The sequence below is a fragment of the Hippocampus zosterae genome, chromosome 1 (assembly GCF_025434085.1).
Source record: "Hippocampus zosterae strain Florida chromosome 1, ASM2543408v3, whole genome shotgun sequence".
Lineage (NCBI taxonomy): Eukaryota > Metazoa > Chordata > Actinopteri > Syngnathiformes > Syngnathidae > Hippocampus > Hippocampus zosterae.
The window spans coordinates 297,076-317,662 of NC_067451.1; the positions used below are offsets into that span (position 1 = coordinate 297,076).

At 52.5% G+C, this 20,587-nt stretch overlaps 3 protein-coding genes across 4 annotated transcripts; all 3 read left to right on the forward strand.

Moving 5' to 3' along the window:
• The first annotated feature begins 1,979 nt into the window (after positions 1-1,979).
• Positions 1,980-3,618, forward strand: rin1b (Ras and Rab interactor 1b). Its single transcript, XM_052065757.1, has 2 exons — positions 1,980-2,195; positions 3,245-3,618. The coding sequence occupies exons 1-2, from the start codon at positions 2,163-2,165 to the stop codon at positions 3,566-3,568; spliced, it is 357 nt and encodes a 118-aa protein (XP_051921717.1). The 5' UTR covers positions 1,980-2,162; the 3' UTR covers positions 3,569-3,618.
• A 1,743-nt stretch (positions 3,619-5,361) lies between these two features.
• Positions 5,362-9,409, forward strand: adissp (adipose secreted signaling protein). The gene is made up of 6 exons (XM_052065745.1): positions 5,362-5,505; positions 6,355-6,447; positions 7,440-7,579; positions 7,734-7,875; positions 8,443-8,565; positions 9,062-9,409. Exons 2-6 carry the CDS (start codon positions 6,417-6,419, stop codon positions 9,160-9,162), a joined length of 537 nt encoding a protein of 178 aa, XP_051921705.1. The 5' UTR covers positions 5,362-5,505; positions 6,355-6,416; the 3' UTR covers positions 9,163-9,409.
• A 3,198-nt stretch (positions 9,410-12,607) lies between these two features.
• vax2 (ventral anterior homeobox 2) lies at positions 12,608-20,353 on the forward strand. Of its 2 annotated transcripts, none has more exons than XM_052085965.1 (4): positions 12,608-13,121; positions 13,222-13,504; positions 16,090-16,277; positions 19,767-20,353. In XM_052085965.1, the coding sequence occupies exons 2-4, from the start codon at positions 13,324-13,326 to the stop codon at positions 20,241-20,243; spliced, it is 846 nt and encodes a 281-aa protein (XP_051941925.1). In that variant the 5' UTR covers positions 12,608-13,121; positions 13,222-13,323; the 3' UTR covers positions 20,244-20,353. The 2 variants fall into 2 exon arrangements, with proteins under 2 accessions (XP_051941925.1, XP_051941849.1); XM_052085889.1 differs by having other exon boundaries at positions 12,608-12,808; positions 13,008-13,504.
• Positions 20,354-20,587: the final 234 nt, after the last annotated feature.

The following is a 20,587-nucleotide window of genomic DNA, read 5'->3' on the forward strand; positions in this document are numbered from 1 at the left end:
CACAATCCTAGCACTGGCGGGCTACTGGTGTGGTCCTCACGGGCTACCTGGTGCTCGCGGGCACCACGTTGGAGACCCCTGTTTTATTGTCTCCATGCGCCCTCTAAAGGCCACTCCCTGAAAATATTGTCCGACGTGAGAGCGCTCGGTGGGGTGAAAAAGGTCAGCAAACACGGGACGCATGCCGAGGATCATCTTCTTGGGGCAATGTGGCCACAAGAGCGGGAAGTTGTCAATGCTTCTCAGGGTGTTACTGTGCTTCAGGCGGACCCCCCCGTCCCGACGTCCGGCAGTCGGTCCCGGCCATTCAAGTGGCTCTCCTGGCCTCGGAGCACCGGCCGGCTCCGTCTCTGGCCCGGCTTCTGGAAGAGGAGAGTGATCGGGATCCAGATTCGGATGGGCCGCAAAGTCCCAGTCGGGCTCGGCGCCGGTCGCAAGGCACTAGCGAGGCCTTGGCGTGTTTCTATTGGTGTGGGAGTTGTCCCGGGATGGGCGCTGGCTTTTCGGAGCGACTTCCTCTCGGCTCAGGCAACCTCGCTGGAATCGCTGGCCGATGACGTCTGGGCAACTCCTGCAGGGTGTGCGCCTCTTCCTGTCCCGGGCCAAGCGCCTCTTCCTGGAAAGCGGCGAGCCGGCACCTCCCATTGAAACTTTGGTGCCGGAGAACGAGAGAGGTAAAGGCGTCCTTTTGTTCCATTTAACGCGCGCATCCATCAAAAGATGGGAAAGTGGCGCAGCCCCGCGCGTAGGCCTCTGCGGACGCGCGTGCGCGCGCGTTGCCCGGCAGCGCACCGACTTCTGCAGGGAGCGCCGGGCCGCTCGCCGGTCCTTCCTTCCCGCGCTCGGAGTGCGTTGGTGGGAGCCATTTGCATGTTTTTTTTCTCGCTCTCTCCCGTTTATCATAAAAAGATCTCACAGGCCCACGCGTGCATGGAGAGCGCACGATTCAAAAGGGATGCGGTGGGGGTGGGAGGGGGGGGCAGAGTTGCTACAGTGGAAAGATGGAGTCGTTTTCCGTATTTGTAAGGCAGCCACGGATGGACACGGGCGACAAAGAGAAACAAACGTGCCCGGCAGCAAAAAAGCAACATTGAGCCGACACCGTTTTATACAACTCATAATAATAATGACCAACAGGTGTGCAACTGCAGGGGAGCCCTACAGTGCCACCTGGTGGTCACAAACCGAATCCTGACAGGACTTGACTTAAGCAATCCTTTTCTGATGACTTCTTACATGTACTTGTGACACGTGCGCCCCGCTAGCCTGTTTACGACATCATTATGGGAGCCCCCCCCCCCATGTGAGGTGAACAAAATAGGTACTGCAGGTAAACGTTCGGGTCTCAAAGTACATTTGACTTAAGTACAGGACGTGTCTTTTTCATTTTGACCTAAGGACGCGTACGAGCGCATGAGCACAGAATGCGGAATTGCAAGCGTTCTTTTATTTTCTTGTCAGAAGTTGACCCCAAGACAAAGCCCAAAAAGGGGGGAGGGTGGCGTGGGGGGGGGTAATAAAAAGGGTTTGTGGTCTTCACCCGGCAACTTGGCTCGAGAAGTTGCAAGTAAAGTTGCGATAAGGCGCTTCGACGACGTCAGTTGCCAGCCGCTGACCGGGCACACAGAGAAGGGGGGGGGGCTTTGACGTAGCGGGTGGGTGGAATCCTCGGTGCCAGCGCCGGGTTCGCCGCTTCAGCCCTTTTGGGTGGAGCTCGTGCGACTTTGGGAGAAGTCCGCTCCCGAAACTGGAGTCGGCCCTCGTTTGCCGACCCCCCCCCCCCTCGGCCGCTCCCCTGCCGGCTTTTGTAACCACACTTGAAATTGGTTTGCAGGGATTAGTTTTGAAAGGTAATCCGCTGATGTGCATCAACACACACACACGCGCGCGCGCGCGCGCGCGCACTCTCACCTGCTCTCACAGAGGATGCAACAGAGAGAGGAAAAAGGAAAAAAAAAGGAAAAAAGAAAAGGGGCGGCATTGTCAAGCGCGGCGTTTGCGCGCGGTCACGTGGTGCCTTGCGCGGGCTTCAAATAGCCCCCGCGAGCCAGCCGGCAGCCAGATCGCGCTCCGGCACGGGCGGGGGCCGTCGCCGAGGTTTGCGCCATGACGACGCGGGCGCTCAGATAACATGAAATTGATCCAGCCGCAGCAAAGGCAACATGCACGCGGACAGCGAGGAGCCGGCTGACTCCGTAAGTCGGACCCGTTTTGGCCTCTGGTGGGCCGCGCGAGCGCCTTTGCTTCCGAAAAGCCAAACGGGGAGGGGGTTGGAGCGCGCGCGAGCGAGCCCGCTTCCCTCTTTGGCAAATCCGAGTTTGGAGTTGGCCGCTCGTCAGCTCGGGACTTCTACCCGAGAAGAAGAGGCGGAGAAGGGCTCTTGTTGCTTTTACCGGGAGTTTACGCGGCGCGTGCCTGCGTGGCTTTTCTCTGGGTACTCCGGTTTCCTCCCACCTCCCAAAAAACACGCGTGGCCGGCTGATCCAAGGCTGTCCAAAATGGTCCCTAGGCGCCAGCGCGGCGATTGGCCGGCAACCGCTTCAGTCCCGCCTACTGTTAGGGGTGGGCAAACTACGGCCCGCGGGCCGGATCCGGCCCGTTGGTCTTTTTAATCCGGCCCGCCGACGATCGGTGCACAATTAAGGTTAAATTGCATTCATTTCGTTTGGACTTGTCATGACAGGTATTTCAACACCGGGTGGCGCAGTTACTTCAAGTTGCAGAGCACAGGGAGGGAGGCAAAGACGTAGAAAATAATGACCACAGAAGGGAAAGTGATATGTGTCTGATTCAACGAAGCGGGTAACCAATTACGAAAGATTCAGGAGACGCCAGGAGTCAGAAAGACTCAGATCTACGAGACTTTGAAAAACAAGGAAGCGATTCTCACTCGGTCCGATTCTGGCAATTTCCACGCTCACTCGGAGTGAATTGCTTGCGGCTCGAGTAAATGAACATTTCCTCGAGTGGTTTGATGGTTATCGTGTTCAAAACTTTCCGCAAACCGGACCGCTAATAAGAGTCGCAGGAGCAGTCAAATGTGTAGAGCGTGAACAACAGGGGGCTCGGTACACATCCTTGAGGAGAACCTGTGCCGAAGGTTACTGAATTGTTACTGGCATACAAAGACATTGTGCTATCTTCTTTATTTTCTGTTTCTAACTTTTGGCCCGGCCCCCCACGATATTTTCTGCTTCTCATTTGCCCATTTGTCCCCCTCCCCACCCCCGTGTCCCCTTTGCAGAGGTGCGTTCGGATCCTGTTCCAGGACGGGGAGCGGAGCGCCGTGCGGACCTTGCAGTGGCGAGCGGGAGAGAGCGGCCAGGCGCTGGCGCAGCTGTGCGCCGCCACTTTCGGCGTGTCGGAGCCGCAGCGCTACGCGCTGTACTGGCGCAGCGGCGGCGAGATGCGCGCCCTGCCGCCGCAGGCGCAGCCCCAAGACCTGGCGGGCCACAGCGAGGGAGGCCCCTCCCTCTCCTACCTGAGGACCGACCACGACTTCAGCAAGATGCGGCGCCTCACCAGAGGGGGGGCCGTGGACCTGAGCGAGTCGGTGTGCGAGGAGTGAGCGGGAAGCGCGGGCTCGGACGCAAGGACGGAAGGATGCAAGCCACTCACGCCCGCTTCCGGAGGCTTCCGTCCGTATCGCCGAGGCACCACGTCCGCCGCCGAGACCTCTTCGAGCTTGGGACTTTTGCCGAGGAGACGCTCGCACGCTTGCGTTTCTGCCGTTATCCTCCTGCTCCGGCTTACTAGTACTGCACGCCGCTCCACGGCGCCACCTCTGGTGATCCGCCGCATGACGCCAAATGTTGAGTCGAGTGACGATGTTTCCGGGTGCTAAAAAGACAACTTGGTGCATGAGCGGAACAACCCCCCCCCCCGCCCACCCCCCACTACTGGTAACATTTTTGGCCAAGCACTTTTCATTCTTCCATGAAGTGATTTAAGCATTTGTTGAAGAGCTCCATTGCATTCATCAATTGTGATTTCGACCCTTCCACACGAAGGGTCGCATCTACGTGTGCTGCGCCACCGTGTGTGGCCACCACACCAAACGCAAACGAGCGCTAACGCGGGGACGAGCGAGTACGAACGCGATTCCCACGATGGCCGAGTAGCGTCGCTCGTGCGGCCGTTGGGTAGGAATTGAGGATTCGCTGATGTGTTGTTCGGTTGAGCGCCAAGCACCGGCTCCTTTTTTTTTTTTTTGGGGCCCGTATGAAGCGGACACTTGGTATCCGTGCTGGAAAAAAAAACACTAACGGTAAGATTGTCCTTCTCGTGCTTGTGCGCCCCCCCCCCCCCATAGCAAATGTGCCTCGGCCACCTTTTCCTTTGTGCTGGGTGTTTTTCTTCTTTCTCTTGGCATGACGCCGCGTGAGTGGGCTTCTTCTTCATCACTTGACTATTTGGTTGTCATGCCAGTCGTGGCTCGGCAGGTGGCCCACGCAAACCGCTGCCGCCCCCCCTCCCCCCCTCGAAAAGTTTTTCAGCAACTGGATGGAAAAGCGCGACCGGCGAGCACTGGCACGTCTCCTGGACGCTGCGACTGGACGGCTGCGAGCGGAACAAAAACTTCCACGTTTTGCGAACTGCCTTTCAATGTTCGGCTTGTTGTGCGGCTTCGAGCGGCGAGCGGCGGCCATGATGTGTTTTCAACATAACTGCATGCCTGTATCGATAGGATCCGTGTGATTTCAAGGCTCGCGTGCACGTGTTGACCGTGTGACGTCACTGTTCCTTTTTGCCGTAAACGTGCCGGCTCATTTGCAATCATGGCAAGAATTAAAAAAACAAAAAAAAAGTTGCTGGTTGTTTTATTATTTTTTTGTCCGACCTCTTAATTATTGACATACGTTCACGACATACTGAAATACAGTCAACAGATTTGTCTTTTTTTTTTCACCCCCAGAAACATATCAAAGAAGAAAAGTCCTGATGGAAGTGGCATAAAAAAACTGGAGGAATTCTCCACAACGAAGATGCGGTATTAAATGTGAAAGTCATTGGCCAGAGTTGTCGTCAGACAGCCACTAACCGTACAGGGCCGGGCCATGTTCAGAAGGCCGTTGGGGAAAACGAACACAAAACGCGCAAAGCTCTCTCCAGACGTTTCTTTTGGACGAGCGTCAAATCCCTGTTTTGTAACGATTTAGGGGAGTCTGAAGAACCCTTTTAGATTCTTCCCCCCCCCCACCCGACTATACCAGAGAAAAGTGAGTCTAATTAATTTGGGTTTTTTTTTTGTTTGAGAAAGTCACTGCCAGCGGTTTCTCGTGACGTCACAAAACAGCCGACAAGGCGATGACAAAAGTCGCCAGCGGGCGGCGCCACGTAACAATTTCAAAGGACAAGTCACGTGACTCAAGGCGGAAATGGCGACGCGAGGGGCGTGAGGAGCCGAGCCGAGCCTAGCGTGGGCTACTGAAAAACGCGAGAGAAAAAAAAGCTGCTTGTAAGGGCAGCTGCGTACTGAACACCACGCTCAGCTCAGCTTTCGCTGTAAGTCAAGACTTGCTGCCCGCGCTTTGTATGAGAAGCTCGGCTCACCGGCGTCGTCCCGATTTCCGAGCTTGTACAATGTACACGAAATGGGTCTCACGCCCCCAGCGTGTTTGATTATTCGTTTGTGTTTTCGCACTCAGATGTAGTGTGTAGGCGTCGTATGCAATACTCGACAAATTGTAAATACCGGGCCAGTATCGCCTTTTCATCTAAATCGTCAACATCCTTCTGCCAGGAACTTTCTCAAACGGGAATGAATTTTCATGAGCTCTCAGGCTTAAGAAATGTACCCCAGCCCCACTTGTCTTCTTAATCAATCACTTGGAAAGGAGAAACTTTTTTTTTATTTCAGCGTTCGTGAGTTACGGAAAAAAAATACTAGATTGTTTTTTGTTCCCTCGCTGTTGCGTAAAATGTGTCGAGTAACATTGAATAAAATGCGAGCCCCTTTGCTATCACTGGGTTGGGGTTTCATGAGATTGCAGCAAATGGATTCAGTTTCATAACGGATCTGTCGGAGATGAATGTTGACCAGAGGAGAAATAAAACCCTCATTTGGATCATACTGTGAACAGTTGGCTCGTTCTGCCCATCGTAGTGGGGGCACTCTTAAGACCACCGACGCGATATTTGATTATTTCCAGTAGAATCACAGATGATGAGAGCCAGTGCAATGGCCGATGTTGATACGGGATGTGGCCGCCATCCTGCTAATCCTCTTATTGACTTGTTTTGCTCCACATCTGGGCTCCCGCTTGACGGGCACACGAGCTCGCTAGCTTCTCATGCCACCATTTCATCATTGCTACTTCTTTTTTTTTTTTGGTTTTTTGTCTCCTGCTCCAGTGAGACGCCGTCGCGTCGATGGCCAGGCTGTGACGCAGAGTGGCCTCCTCAATCCTAGGATCATGGATGATGCCGTGGCCGCAAAGAAGAGGAGTGAGTGTCGAGCGCCTAGCCTCCCGCCCGTGGGCCGAGGTTCTATCCGTCGACTTGGTCGGCACTCTACGGAATGGACGCGCGTCACGTCGGGGTGAACGCATCCCACACCCGTGGATTAGAACAGGCACTCCTCCGTCATATTTTCCAACCCCGCATTCGCATTCATCACTCGCAAATAGTTAGTTCGTTTTCGGCAAAAAGTGAATGACTATTAATATATCGGGTTCCTCTCTCTTTCCCCCCTTCTCCAATCCAAAAAACTTTGTGTGTACTTCAAAGTGATGCTCAGCCGTTAAGACGACAGACGACAAACAAGTGTGATCGCGTTGGTAGTGTTCGGGTGTGTTCAACGAGAGATTGTAGCTGGATTAGGGGCAGATGTCGAGAGAGATTCATCTGAAATAAACCAGTTCAGTGGGCCATGTGTACTTTGGGGGTGTGGTGGGGGGGGCGATCTTGAGTGCTACAGATCAGACGGGTCCTTGGTGCAGAAGAAAGCAAAAAAAATAATAATGCGAGATGCGTTTGTAAAATAGTTTATGATCAAATGTGAATTATGAACGGTTCCAAACACTAGTCGGTGCTCGTACCAAACTTTCAGACTTGAGCTGATTTTGTTGTTAATCCTTTAAATGGCTGCCGGTGTGTCTTGACTCCAATTTTACATGAATTTGAAAGAAACGGTTTCATTGTGAGCACTGCCGCATCCCTAGTCATGGGGTGTGAGCACTTTTGCAACTACATGATCTCAGTTGTTTAGTTGGACTATTGCATACAAACAAAAGATGTCGGAATGCATGCAACACAATTGACGCAATGCTAGTTTCTTTAGCCTCTCTATGGGGTTCTGTATTATGTGTTAGCATTAAGCTAGTTTTTTTGGAAAATGGTTTGAAGTGGTTGACTTAAATTTGCATGCAGTGTGTAATTGTCTTTGCTTTCACAGCCCTCCTCGCTTTCTTTTTTTCCGTTTTTGTTTGTTTTTTCAGGCTCCACCAAGGCGGCAGGCGTTCGCTTCTCGGAGGAAGCCCCGCTGACCGGCGCCCCGTCCCACGTCCGCTTCGACGACAAGCTGCACGACTCTGTCGTCATGGTGACGGCGGAGGATGACGGCAGCTTCCTGGTGAAGGTGACGCCCTAACCTCGCCGCCGCGAGGGACGGTTCGATGAAACTTTGCAGGGCATTTCATCTCTCGCGTTGGACGGCAAAGCTCAGCACGTTCACCAGCGGCGTTCTTTGTTTTGTTCTTTGCAACCGGGCCGCCCCCTCCGTCTGCATGCAGTTGGGCTTCCTGAAGGCGCAACACCGCTACGAAATCGCCTTCACCCTGCCCGAGGTCCCGGCCCTCGGAAAAGACGTGTGTCTGGCGCCCACGCCGAGCCCCCACCTCCGCGTGGTCGATGTCTCACCTGCTCCTGAAGAAGGTGAGCGAGCTTGAGATCCTTTCCACCAGCACTACATGTTGACAATAGTTTGGGATGTTGGTTTAATTTCACTTTGACTTTTGGTTGTTTGGGGGTGGGGGGGGTCAATTCGGTTTGTTTGAAGTACTTTTTAAGAGCAGGTTAGGTTTTTTTTTTCTTTTCAATGCTTCATTTCGTGTTTGTGTCTGGAATATTTGGCTGCTGGTGCTTACAGTGCTTAGCCGCTAGATGGTATCGTGAGCAAAAAGCAACTAATTGATTGTTGTGACTAAAGGATAACAATAGTGACATCTAGTGGCAAAATAAGAACATCGCGACTTGTTCCCCAGAACAGATGGCGGTATCCCCGACGAGCGGGCTGAAATGTTCTCACAAATGTTCTCACATTGCTTCAGTGGGGGCAAGGGGTTAGCGCGCAGCTTAACTCATCCCAAAAAGTTAGCGCTGAAACAAAAAAAAAAAAAACTTCCGGCATGTACAAAGCCTCGGTGTCACGTCAGCTCTTCGTCCGCCAAACGTGTGTGCGTTTGTGTGTTGTTGTGTCTCCCCCCACCCCCCTCCCAGGAGGCCTGAAGGTGACGTGCGAGTACATGGCTCAGCAGGAGGGCGTGCTGTGCGAGCAGGTGCAACTGTTGAGCGAGGCCAATGATGACGTCTGCGTCACGGTCAAAGTTCACGCCAGAGTCATGGGTACGAGTCTCGCTTCACGTCATCAACCGCCGTCTTTTTCCAGTCTCAAAATACCACAGAAATGTGTTGCACTGCCCCCAGGAGGTCACGGTCTGCACACCAGAAGGAGCAGCACAATGTCCAATGACATGAACCCCCAAAATGTGAATTGTTGCTTAGAATAGCAGTTTACAAACCAAAGTTGTCCAACGACTGGCCTCCCTTCTTCCGTCGCTCTGGCTATACAGCAATGCCGCCATCGATCCGTTTCAGATGAACCCCAAAAAGGCGAGATGAATTGACAATGAAGCTCGTATTAATGGAAATCTCGTGAGTTTGAGTTTGTTGTATGGGTGTAAGATGAGTTTTCAATCATTGTTTGTTTTTTTTTGGGGGGGGGGGGGTTGAAACGAAAATACGTTTGAGTGTCTTGGTGTGTTTTGGTTTACTGTCCGTGAATGGCGACCAGAGCAAAGTGACGATTTCCCGTCTTTGACGCTGCTCTTTCCCGCCCCAGACCGTCATCACGGCACGCCCATGTTGCTGGAGGGCGTCCGCTGCATCGGCGTCGAGCTGGAGTACGACTCGGAACAGAGCGACTGGCAGGGCTTCGACTGACTTTCTCCTGATCGGCCGGCCGGCCGGCCTCCCTCTTCTTGCCACCTTTGTCCAACGTGCCCTTGTGTTTGCGCCATTTGGCCACGTGAGGGCAGCAGTGATCCATCATTTTGTCATGGGAACAAATCTGCACGTTAGTGACGAACATTCAACCGCCTTTGGGGTTTTTTTTCTGGATGTATTGTAAACCCGACCGGTCTATCCGAAATATTACACCTTGTAACAATATAAAACGTTTCCCAGGTGCCTTAGTGACTCCGATCGCCTCCTTTGCCCGCGGAAGCACAACTTTGGATGGCGTGCAGTGTGTTTGTGGCGCCAAATACAAACGGGTTGCCCACCAAGCGCTGTGTTTGTGCGCGCTGCTTTTTAGAAGCTAACCGCGTGGCGACGATGAAATTGACCGCCCTTTATTTGTGAGCAACCATCACAACATTCATTCATTCTTCCGAACCGCTTGATCCTCACTAGGGCCGATCCCAGCTCTCTCCGGTCAGTAGAGGGGGAGGAGGGGGGGGGGGGGTCGCGTCTCCTTTTAATGTCGCATGAGCTGGCGCTGTTCTGGAAAGTGCCTTCCTCCTTCCTTCGCTGCGTCGGACGGAGTTTCGTGACGGTTTTCCTGCGAGCGGTGGCGGTTCCTCGCATGGACGCTAGGTGGCAGCCGAGGCCGCCGCCGCGGGGATTTGCTGCGCCCGCCGCGAGTGTCCCCCCCCGCTCAGCACGCCCTGACGCGCCTCAAAATAATCACTCGTGATGGTTTCGAGGGCTGCGGAAGGCTCCGGTCACGCATTGTTATTTTTTTCGTAATTGTATCAATGGCAGATGAATCTTTGGCCCCCTCTAACTGACAGGAAGGCAAAAAAAAAACGTCTTGGGCGCTAGAAGAGTGACAACTTAGCGGAGCGGGCATTTCTAAAGTGCGAAATATGTGTTTTGTGTTTTTTTCACAAAGAGTAGGCGATTTGGGCTGTGTTTTGACTCCCTCTATATTGTAAAGCGGCAATCAGAGCGTCAAGGTTTTGAGCGGTGCTTTTCAGAATCATATTTATTGGCCAAGTGTGTAGAACACACGAAGACTTTGCTAAAACGATCGCGTGCGGGGGATTTTCCGTGCCCTTGTTTTGATTCTTGCAGTGTGCAAGTCCTCAAGAGTGGGCAGATGATTTTTTTAAATTTTGGATTGATTTTTTTTTTAACCTCGACATCGCAGGAAAATCAGTCGAAGCGATATTCTTTGGATTTGTGCCTGGGGGCTTCAAATGTTCATTTGAAGAGGCCACAAATAGTGGGGGGGATTCGGTGAGATCCATTAGATCATCAAGGTTCATTTGTATTGGCAAAGATTGAGATGAGACCAATCGGACGTGTGCGGTTCAAAGTTTGGCTTTTTTGGAGACAATTGGAGGCAACCATTCAAAGTGGCGAAGACTCGTCATCATTTCTGTCGAACGCGTTTGGCTTGGCGTGGATTGCAGTCAACAGAAAAAAAAATTCCACGCAAACCAGGCTGAAAAAGTCGAGTCGGGTTCCTTCGTCTTTTTCTTCGTTTTATTGACAGCAATGGATGCAAAAGGAAATTGGACGACACTGTTGGCGGCTGCAAAGCTTCGACAAAGAAACAATTGCTGGCACCGAAGCGCCGGTGAAAATAACACCCCCCCCACACTGGCCCAAATAAGTGGAAATGCGCCACGGGCGAGCGTCTTCACCAAAGTCGCATGTGCGCAAATTGTGGCGGCGATGAATTGGCGCGCGTGCGCGCTTGGCAATCAGCCGCCCGTTGTCTCCGGTGATTGACGGCCGCTATTGATGGCGGCCGAGATGAGGCCGGGCCGAAGGCGTAGCGAGCCGCCGCGCCGTGGCGTAATTACGACCTTGGAGGAAGAAAAGACAAAACTGCAATTATATCATGGCGCGCAAAACGCTTGTTGGCCGGGAGGCGTCACAACAACGCGCCGCAGGTGCGCCGCCGCCGCCGCCGCCGGTTTCCAGTTTTCCAGCCGCTTGCCTGGAAAACTGGAAATCAACCGCTCGGTGCGATTTGCCATTTCGGCTGCCTTTCCTTCTCATTTCGATCCTACGCACTGATCCGGTTGAATGGCGAACACACACACACCAGAATAGATGAGAAATAATGTGGACGAGCGACATCTCTAAATCTATATATTTAGATATACATTTATTTTGTTGTTCTACTTCTTACTTTCATAACTTTGCTGCTGAATTGGGAATTTCTCCATTGTGAGACTAATAAAGGTTTTTCTTATCTTATAGATAGATAGATAGATAGATAGATAGATAGATAGACACACACGCACACATACACAAAACAAATATGTATCGGTGCAACTAAGCTTCTTAAGATTTCTCGGTGATTATTTTATTTTTAAAAAAATTAACCCTATATGTAAAACCCACGTGCACGTGAGTGCATATACACACGTAGACACATTTATTATATATATATTATATATATATATATATATATATATATATATATAAATATACACACACACACACACACACACATATATATATATATATATATATATATATATATATATATATATATATATATATATATATATTCACATACACTCACACACACACACAAAAAGAGAGAGAGAGAGATTTATTTCCTGCACTAGCACACCACTATCGTCCAAAACGCATTTTTTTTTCATTTGATACCACGAGAAAATGTCTCAACTATTTTATTCCTTTTCTACATTTATTAGGACATTGTTATAAATTGCGATAGAATTTGAGAGGTGGTGTTTTACAGAGGCTTTATTTATTGATGTATTTCTTCCTTCCCTTGTGCGTGAGATTACATCGTCATCCACGTTTTATGAATAACGACGACATTGTATTTTGCAAGAAATTGCACATGATCGTCATGAATCTCTTTTTTTTCCCCCCAATGGAATGCAATTAGACGGATCCAAATCGTTTGAATGCAGTTTGATTGAAAGAGGGGGGGGAAAAAAGACGACTGCCCCAAACAAGTTTTTTTTTTTCCGGCTACTAAAACACTTTCTGTTTCTTTCAGCCAATCAGACTCTCGCAATATAAAATGAAGAAATTATGAAGGAGAATAGAATTGAGGTCACTTTATTACTGTAATGTTCAAGCCTAAAATGATAATAATGAAGCGTTTAAGAAAAGCTTACGGTAGGGGATTCGGTCGTTTCGTATCGTTGAAATTCGAGACATGTATGATGAAAGTATTTTCTAAACTTGTCACCAGAATCCAAATCAACCTATCGGACGTATTTTCCTTTGTTGCCAACTTTTGCACCCGCGTGTATCTGTCGCCTACGTTCTATCCAACGGGAGGTGGGCGAAATTCTACCCGTTGTTTCATGGTTTTGAACTCCAATGACTGCGTAGCAAGTCGCCTTCTCGAGGCTTTCCTCGATTTACGACGCTCTCGACATAAGCACATCTGAATGTGTGTGTAGGGCGAGGATTCCCGTTCGGCCCATATTTGGATTTCCGAGTGCGGGAGCACCGAAGCGTCACGACTTCGCCTCCAAATGAGAGCCAATCAGAGATGAGGCGGACGTGACGTCACCGCGCCGGCCAAGGGGCCTTCCCGAATCGAAACGGAAGAAGGCGGACGAGACAAAGTGCCGGCGCCCGAGTACGTTTCGCCTTTCCAGTCAAACGTTGGCACTTCCCGAGTCGCCCACACTTGGGTCGTGCGTGTTAGGGGGAGGGTGGGACGCTTCCTCTCCAAGCTGAATTTTCCCGACGACACATCCCCCTCCCCGCCCGGTCCTCGCCCCATTCCTCCCCAACACCTTGAGTGGCTTTCTCAGCCCCCCTCTCGGCTTCCATAGTGCCGCCGGGCTCGGCTCCCCCGAACTGCACTTCCGCATCACGCCGGACACACACCTGGCGGCCGTTTCGTTGGCCCGCCAGGTGCTTCCACTCTCAGCGCTTCCTTGGCTATTGTCCATTTAAAACAAACAACCCCCCCAAATTAAATATATACAGTATATCTATCTCCATATTTCATTATTTGTCATTTCCCCGTGGGGGAGAGGAGCGGAGGCCATGCCCCCCGCGCCCTTCCGAGAGGAGGAGGAGGAGGAGAAGAAGAAGTAGAAGAAGGCGACAAGAGACGACGCGACGAGGGCGAGCCGGCCGCGCACGATGTTCGACGAGGCCGCGATGGGCGACGGGAGCCCCCGCCGCGGCGGAGGCGAGCCGCCGTGCCGCTCGCCGCCGCGCGGCTCGTCCGACGCCCCCGGCGCGTCGTCGTCCCCGCCCGACGACGCCCACGACAAACTTTTGGGAGGGGACCCCGACTACTGCCGGCGGATCCTGGTCCGGGGTGAGTGCGCCGTGGCGTCGGGCAACTTGAAAAGCTTCTTTTCGTGCCATTCCTTTTTTTCGCTCGGTGCCCCGCGTATGTTTTTAGAAGGCTCGAGGAGGACGCGTACAAATAAAAGCGGGGTGGGGGCGGCCGGTGGTCTTTGTGTGACGGCGAGATGCACGACGGCTGGCTTCATAATCGCCCACTAACTTGAACGCCGTGTTCGCAAAAACGTCAATTTTTGTTTGTTTGTTTTTTTTTTTGGACGATCGTTTTTTAAAACTATTTTCAGCATGTAGGCTCATTTTAGTTTTCGCTTGCCCGGGCTTCCCTACACGACAGGCCAGCAGACACGGCAAAATAACAACAACCAGGATAATAATAATAATTATTATTATATTATTATATTATTATTATTATAACGCTATTCATAAAAATCATTAAATAAATCTTTAAAAATGCTACAAAACAAAACGATTTGGGTGGGTGTAAAAAAAAGAACCGAGCCGCTACTTGGGTCTTTTTTGTGTGTGTGTGTGTCCAGAAAGTTGGTGTGATTTTGCACCAAAATGAAATGGGCTGATTTTGATTTTTGAACTCAAAGTGCAATTAGCCCCGCGTACGCGCGCATCTCTAATTTTTTTTTTAAAAAAAGAGAAAACTCCCAAGGCGTCCGTCGACAAGAAGGTCAGCCAGCGACAGTGAAAACGTCAAACGCGCCTCGCGTTCTTGTTCGCACTAAAAGGAAGGGCAAAGGTTTCCGAGGCAAACGCTCGTTTTGCGGCGTGACAAGCGAAAATTTGGGGGGGGGGGCAAAAGGAAACGTCGACGATGTTTTTTGGGTGTGCTTTCGCCGCGTTCTGCTGCGTTGGGCGGATTTGTTCCTAGTCGCTAAGGCCCGGGGGTCACGGAGAGTTCAGCGCCCTCGCTTTGCTTGTCGTTGTTGTTGGCCGTGCTGCTATTTTTTTCTTTTTAGTCCCGCGAGCTGCGACGTGCGCGGAAAAAAATTAACATCGAAAAGAAAAAAGAAAAGTATTTCTCGTGGGTCAAGCGGCAACTGCGCTTTATTTGGATTTGTTTTGTATGGTTTTGTTTTTTGCCTTCCAAGCGAGCAAGCGGGTTGAGGTTTTTCGTCTTTTTTTGTTGTTTGTTTGGTGTTGTGGCCGTCCGGCCGTGGCGCGCCCGTTCTCGCCTCGTTTGAGCGCTTTGCTCGCCTCATGTTTAATGGAGGCGCGGCTGTTGATTTTGCTTCCATATTTGATGACTTGAAAGCAGCCGCGCGTGTGGACAAAGGCCGACTAAGAGCACCTCTCCGCCTGAGCGACGGCGACAAACGCCAAGACGTTTCGCGCTCGCCGGGGGCCGCGCGTCATCCCTTTGCCTTCTCCGGAACCAAAACGTGGCCGCGCGGGGATGCGGAATCTTTTGATCGCCTTCCGAATGTCCGCTCGCCAAATAAGCGAGAAGCCAACGCCAACGTTTCGCACGAGGAGGATGCCGGAAAGCGTGACGACTTTCAGGCTACACGTCGCAATGTCGTCAACTGCTGCTGATGACCGTTCCAATAATAATGACAATGATGATCTTGATCAAAAATTAGGAGCATTACAATACTATATCCATATCTAACTTAATATCTATCTAGATGGATATAGATCTGTAGATACACACACACACCTTTGGTGAAATTATAATATATATATATATATATATATATATATATGTGTGTGTGTGTGTGTGTATATATATAGATATGTGTGTGTATATGTGTATATGTCTATGTATATGTGTATACCTGTAGGTATATATATATATATATATATATATATATATATATATATATATATATATATATATACCTGTAGGTATATATATATATATATATATATATATATATATATATATATATACATATATATATATAGAAAATATATATACGTATATGTAACGTATATTTGTATATATACACACACACATATATATATGTATTGTGTGTAATGTTTATATGTGTATATGTCTGTATATATATATATATGCACTGTGTATACACACACACATATATATATAAATACTGTATATATATATATACACAATATATATATAGCAAATATATGCGTATATGTAATGTATATTTGTATACACACACACACACATATATATATATATACTGTATATATATAAATACATCAGCATGTATTGTATTGTATTGTGTATATATATGGGTGTGTGTGTGTGCGCTATTTGTCCGATGTTAATATAGCCAATGTCATATATCAATCTTAGTGTGTGTGTGTGTGTGTGTGTGTGTGTGTCTGTGTGTGTGTGTGTGTGTAATCTTATTCCACACACACACAATAAGCATTCTAGTTGATTCAAAGTAATCGTCAGAATTTTCTACTTGTTGTCAGAAAGGTGGTAGTGACCGACCCCCGCCGCCATCGGATCTTCCGCGGACGGCAGTTGATTGTTTTTTTTTTTTTGGCCATTTTTGGCCATTTTTCGCCAGGAGGAGCGGCGGCGGCGACGACTCCGCTGGTCTCTCGCAAGACCGCTCTTCTCTTTGCGGCCGCTCCTCCTGACGTCATGTTGTGTGGCCCTTGCAGACGCCAAAGGCACCATCCGCGAGATCGTGCTGCCCAAAGGTCTGGACCTGGACCGGCCCAAGCGCACGCGGACCTCCTTCACGGCCGAGCAGCTGTACCGGCTGGAGGTGGAGTTCCAGCGCTGCCAGTACGTGGTGGGCCGCGAGCGCACCGAGCTCGCCAGACAGCTCAACCTGTCCGAGACGCAGGTGAGACAGACAACGCCCCCCCCCCCTCCTCCCCCCCACAAACAGTGTGCGCCCTGGGTCCGGTTTTCCCGGAGCAGGATGAAAAAAAAATGCGGCAAAAAGTCGTCCAAAAGCAAACCACGCCCATGTTGCGCAAGACGAGCCATTTTGTCATCTCGACCTGACTTTGAATTGTCAAATAAAGTCTTTGGTCGCCAGAAATAACAATAACGAGCTGATGGCAATTCATTCTGCAAATTATCATGCACCCCCCCCCCAAAAAAAGTGAGAGAGAACCATGGGCCACCCTCCAAGTCCGTAAAATGAATCAATGGGCTCCTTTTCACGATGTCCAACAGGTGCGCGGCTGTTTTGCTTTTGGCCCATTCAAAGCTGAGGCGCGAGCGTCAACGCAAATTTGAATCTCTTGTCCGCGCACAAAGAACAGATCGCAAAAGACTTCTGAAGAGAAAGAAGGGGCGGGGGGGGGCCGGCCCAAAAGAGTAACCTAACACCTTCTTACAAGAGTGACGCTGGTATCTTTGTTGTTTGCAAGATGATGACCTGCCCTGATTGATTGATTGATTTGTTGTTAATTGTCACACGGCAACTTTGGGGAACACTTGAAATTCCTTCCTGGCATTTGGGCTCCACTTTAGGACCAGGATGAGGAGGGGGCCCGCTTGAAAAGAGACTGCGGCGTGTGTACACAATGCCAAAACGAGCCCGTCCACTCTTCCATTTTTTTGTGAGAGAGGAAAAAAAAAAATTCAACTCGCACGTCGCAAGAAAGCCAGCCGGGCATGGCCTCCGAGTCCGAGTCTCTCTCCAAATGGCTTCCGGAAACCGGCAAGTGCCATCATGCCTTCAAAGCGATGGGAGTCGGCGCATGCTGCCTCTGTGCTCAAAAGGGAAGAAGAAGGTGCCCCCCCCCAAACCTAACGGCAAGGAGTTCCCCATCATGAAGCATGAAGCGACGCCATTGGTCCCTTCTTCTCGCTCAGGATTGTGCGGAACTTGCTTGACTCGGGTTTTGTAAATCGGCTGTCAGATTTTGAGCGAGGGGGGGGGGTGTTCGAGATGGTCTGGATTGGCCTTCTCTTCAAGGTGTTGGGGGAATTTTCAGGGGTGGCCGACAGACTTTATTCGGACCTTCGAAGATCACTTTCCCTTTTTTAACTCGCCTCACGGCTCATGTCTAATGTCATGTCGAGTATGTTGAATTTATTAGCTTCTCGTGCGGGCCGCCGTGGGCCCCCGGACCGTCATTTGGACACCACCCAAGATGCTCATTCAGCTCCATCAGCATTCGCAAGTACAGATGATTTCTCGTCTACTACCCGGATGGAGTCGAGCCGTTCGACTCGACTTTTAGCGACAACGGAGCAAGTGTGTGTGTGTGTTCCTGTCGACGACGACGGCGACATGACATCACGTCTGAGCGCGGTGGCAGCGCGTTCCAGCCTCGAGGCGAGCGGCGCAAGTCCAGGCGGCCCGAGTGCGTATTGTTCTTTGTTGCGGCCCGAGCAGACGGACGGGCCGGCGACAGGATGTCAGACGCTCGAGCGAAACGCTCGGCCACTTTCGGTCGGGACGCTTCACGGCAGCCCGTCGCCAAGTCATGTCTGAAACGCTCTTGCGCCTAACTGGCCCCGAGTGGCAGGAACCCTCTCCGAGAGCCACGCCCAATTAGCGGGGGGGAAAAAAAATTGGTTTGGACGCGAAAGCTGCGTGGAAGAAACGGGCACGGCGCATGGAATCTCATTCATTTGGATGGGGGTGAACGGAAGCACGTCGCTCCGCTTGAACGTGAGCGGTGTGCGTGGCGCCCCCTCCAGGCCGCTGCCAGATGGAAGGGCGGCGTCCCCGGTCGCGGCCCCGGTCGCCGCCCCGAGCGCTATGGCGCTCAGGAGGGATTAGGGCGGCCGCATCTATCGGGCCTCCGATAAGACGGGGTTAACCGCCGGATGAACCCGGCCACCGCGCTCAGGCGGCCGCTCCCCTCCAGCCCTCCAGAGGGCGCCGCTTTGACCGCGGGCCCCCTTTTTTTATGATTTACTGAGCTCTTGTGCCGCCTCGCCGGGGGTGGGGGGGACTGGTGGCTCTCCTGCAAGCTCAACTTTGCCACTTGAGCTTTGCCCCCCCCCCCAAAAGGGCCCGCGGGACGGCAAAGCAATCCGAGCAGCTGGCGGATGGGCGTTCTCCGCTTCCCTGGGCCTTGGCTCGGCCATTTCTGAAGCAGCGCGCGGGCACGAAGCCGTTTGCGCTGGCCACGCGCCCCCCCTCCCGACAACGGCGGACCACCCTCTGTTGTCACAAGTATCGATCATGCCCCAAGTTGTCCTTCCTTGTCCATGTGGCACAGCAGCTATAAAAAAAAAAATTTTAAAAGGAGCCGCGAGTTGGCTTGTCGCTTTGCTTGGAGATCCGTTAGCCGTTAGCCGCATCCGTTAGCCGCGTACGCATTGAGCGCCGCCGCCCTGACGAGCACGCCGAGGCGCGTCGTCGGCTCTTTGCCGAATGTCGGAAGGACTGTCGCGTGCTAGACTTACGCACTTGGACACGGTGACGATGCGTCTGCCCCCCCCCCAACCTACCTGCCCCCCCTGCACACTGTCAACAAAATCCCGTGAAAAAGGGTGCCAGGAAATCGGCTCTGATGAGCACTTCCTGGACATGTCGACGTTTTCCATCTGTATTCATTCCAATTGGGGGGCTGTATTGTACACAAGTAACAGGGTGGGGGGCGGGGGGGCTTTTTGTGTGTGTGTGTGCATTGCTGACTTCAATTCGCAAGCGCGTTGGGGCGAGGATGATACAGGTCAGGCCAGATCCAGATGCCCCCCCCGGGTAATCTGTGCCCCAGCGCTGACCCCCGCATCCCATTAAAAAGGATTTACGTGCAATAGTGTGGATGTAGTAAAGGCAGCTTGGCTTTCTTCTCCTCTCCTCAGTTTCCCTCCAATCAAATCCCCGGCCACGGATAGGAGCGTCCGCCCCGCCCCGCCCCGCCCCGCCCCGCTCTCTCACAATACGCGTCATGGCCGCCGACTCATGAGCTCGCTTGGCTGAGCCCGCCGACCGCTCCGCCCTCACTGCACGGCGATACCGTCGCGTATAAGCGCTTGAGCCGCTTGGGGGGGGGGGGGGGGGGGGGGGGGGGTGGATGAAGGGGGGCGAGCCACACACACACACACATCGGCGTTGAATTAAACATGGCCGAGAAACGTTTGCGGAGCCTTCCTCGCCATCGCGGTGTCCAAAGGGCGTACGCCTCCGCGCCCTCTAGTGGTGAGCGGCAGAAGTCACCTTTGAGAAGCACTCGCTCGTCACCATCGGTGCCGGTCGGACATATTTGCTGGCGATGCGCTCTGCCTCCCTTCGCGCCCGTCCACACGTCTCCGAGTCGCCAGTCGCTCCCGCTGCAGCGGCTAAAGCGCTTCGAGTACCCGAGATAGGAAAGCGCCACGCGTTGACGGGAAAAATGTTTGTGTCCTTGGGCCGCCGCAGGTGAAGGTGTGGTTCCAGAATCGCCGCACCAAACAGAAGAAGGACACCAGCAAGGATTCGGACAAGCGCACGTCCTCGTCTTCCGAGTCTTTGGCCACCTGCAACATCCTGCGTCTCCTGGAGCAGGGGCGCCTGCTGTCGGGCCCCGCGCCGCCCGCCCCCCCGCCGCCGCCCCCTGCGCCGCACAGGGCCAACGGTTCTCTGCTCGGCGGCTCCCCGTCCTCGTCCTCGGCCTCGCCGGGGATCGGCGGCGTGGGCGCCGCCGCCTCCCCCGGCTCCCTGGCCGGGGCGGCCTTCGGGCCCCCGGGCGCCCCGCCCTCCCCCCGGCCGCACGCCCTCTGCTTCTCTGCGCCGCTGCTGGGCGGGGCTCATCGCGAGCTGACCTCGGCCTACGGCTGCGGCTCGTCAGCCTTCGAGCCGTACATGAGGACGGAGCGCAAAGGGGCCGATGTCGGCAGGAAGAAAAGCCTTTCTTGAAGGCGCCCCGCCCACCCCACATGACTCATCTCAGAGACGCTTTTCTCCACTGTGTCAGTGTGTCGGTGTGTCGGTGTGTGTGTGAGATGAGCGTCTGAGAGCGGGAGCAGCGGCAGAGCGACTTTGCCCTTTGGTGGCGGGGGGGGGGGGGGGCCAAAGGGGGGCCTCCGCCAGCCATGACCCCGTGTCATCTTTTCAATGGACCGCATTTGTTCAACATTTGTGACGGGGACTTCCTGCAGGCGCGGCGGGATGCTCGCCGGCGGCAGCGACGGAGGCGCCGAAGGCTTTCGTTGCGCTCGCGTCAATTTCCTTTGATGACGCCTCCATCCGCCCGGCGGCGT

Excerpts from the sequence above, each read along its gene's own strand:
- rin1b (XM_052065757.1), top strand. The coding sequence starts at position 2,163 with ATGCACGCGGACAGCGAGGAGCCGGCTGACTCC. Across the intron at positions 2,196-3,244 it reads GCGAGGAGCCGGCTGACTCC|AGGTGCGTTCGGATCCTGTT; the intron begins GTAAGTCGGACC and ends TCCCCTTTGCAG.
- adissp (XM_052065745.1), top strand. The coding sequence starts at position 6,417 with ATGGATGATGCCGTGGCCGCAAAGAAGAGGA. Across the intron at positions 7,876-8,442 it reads CTCACCTGCTCCTGAAGAAG|GCCTGAAGGTGACGTGCGAG; the intron begins GTGAGCGAGCTT and ends CCCTCCCAGGAG. Across the intron at positions 8,566-9,061 it reads AGTTCACGCCAGAGTCATGG|ACCGTCATCACGGCACGCCC; the intron begins GTACGAGTCTCG and ends TTCCCGCCCCAG.
- vax2 (XM_052085965.1), top strand. The coding sequence starts at position 13,324 with ATGTTCGACGAGGCCGCGATGGGCGACGGGAGCCCCCGCCGCGGCGGA. Across the intron at positions 13,505-16,089 it reads CCGGCGGATCCTGGTCCGGG|ACGCCAAAGGCACCATCCGC; the intron begins GTGAGTGCGCCG and ends TGGCCCTTGCAG. Across the intron at positions 16,278-19,766 it reads TCAACCTGTCCGAGACGCAG|GTGAAGGTGTGGTTCCAGAA; the intron begins GTGAGACAGACA and ends GGGCCGCCGCAG.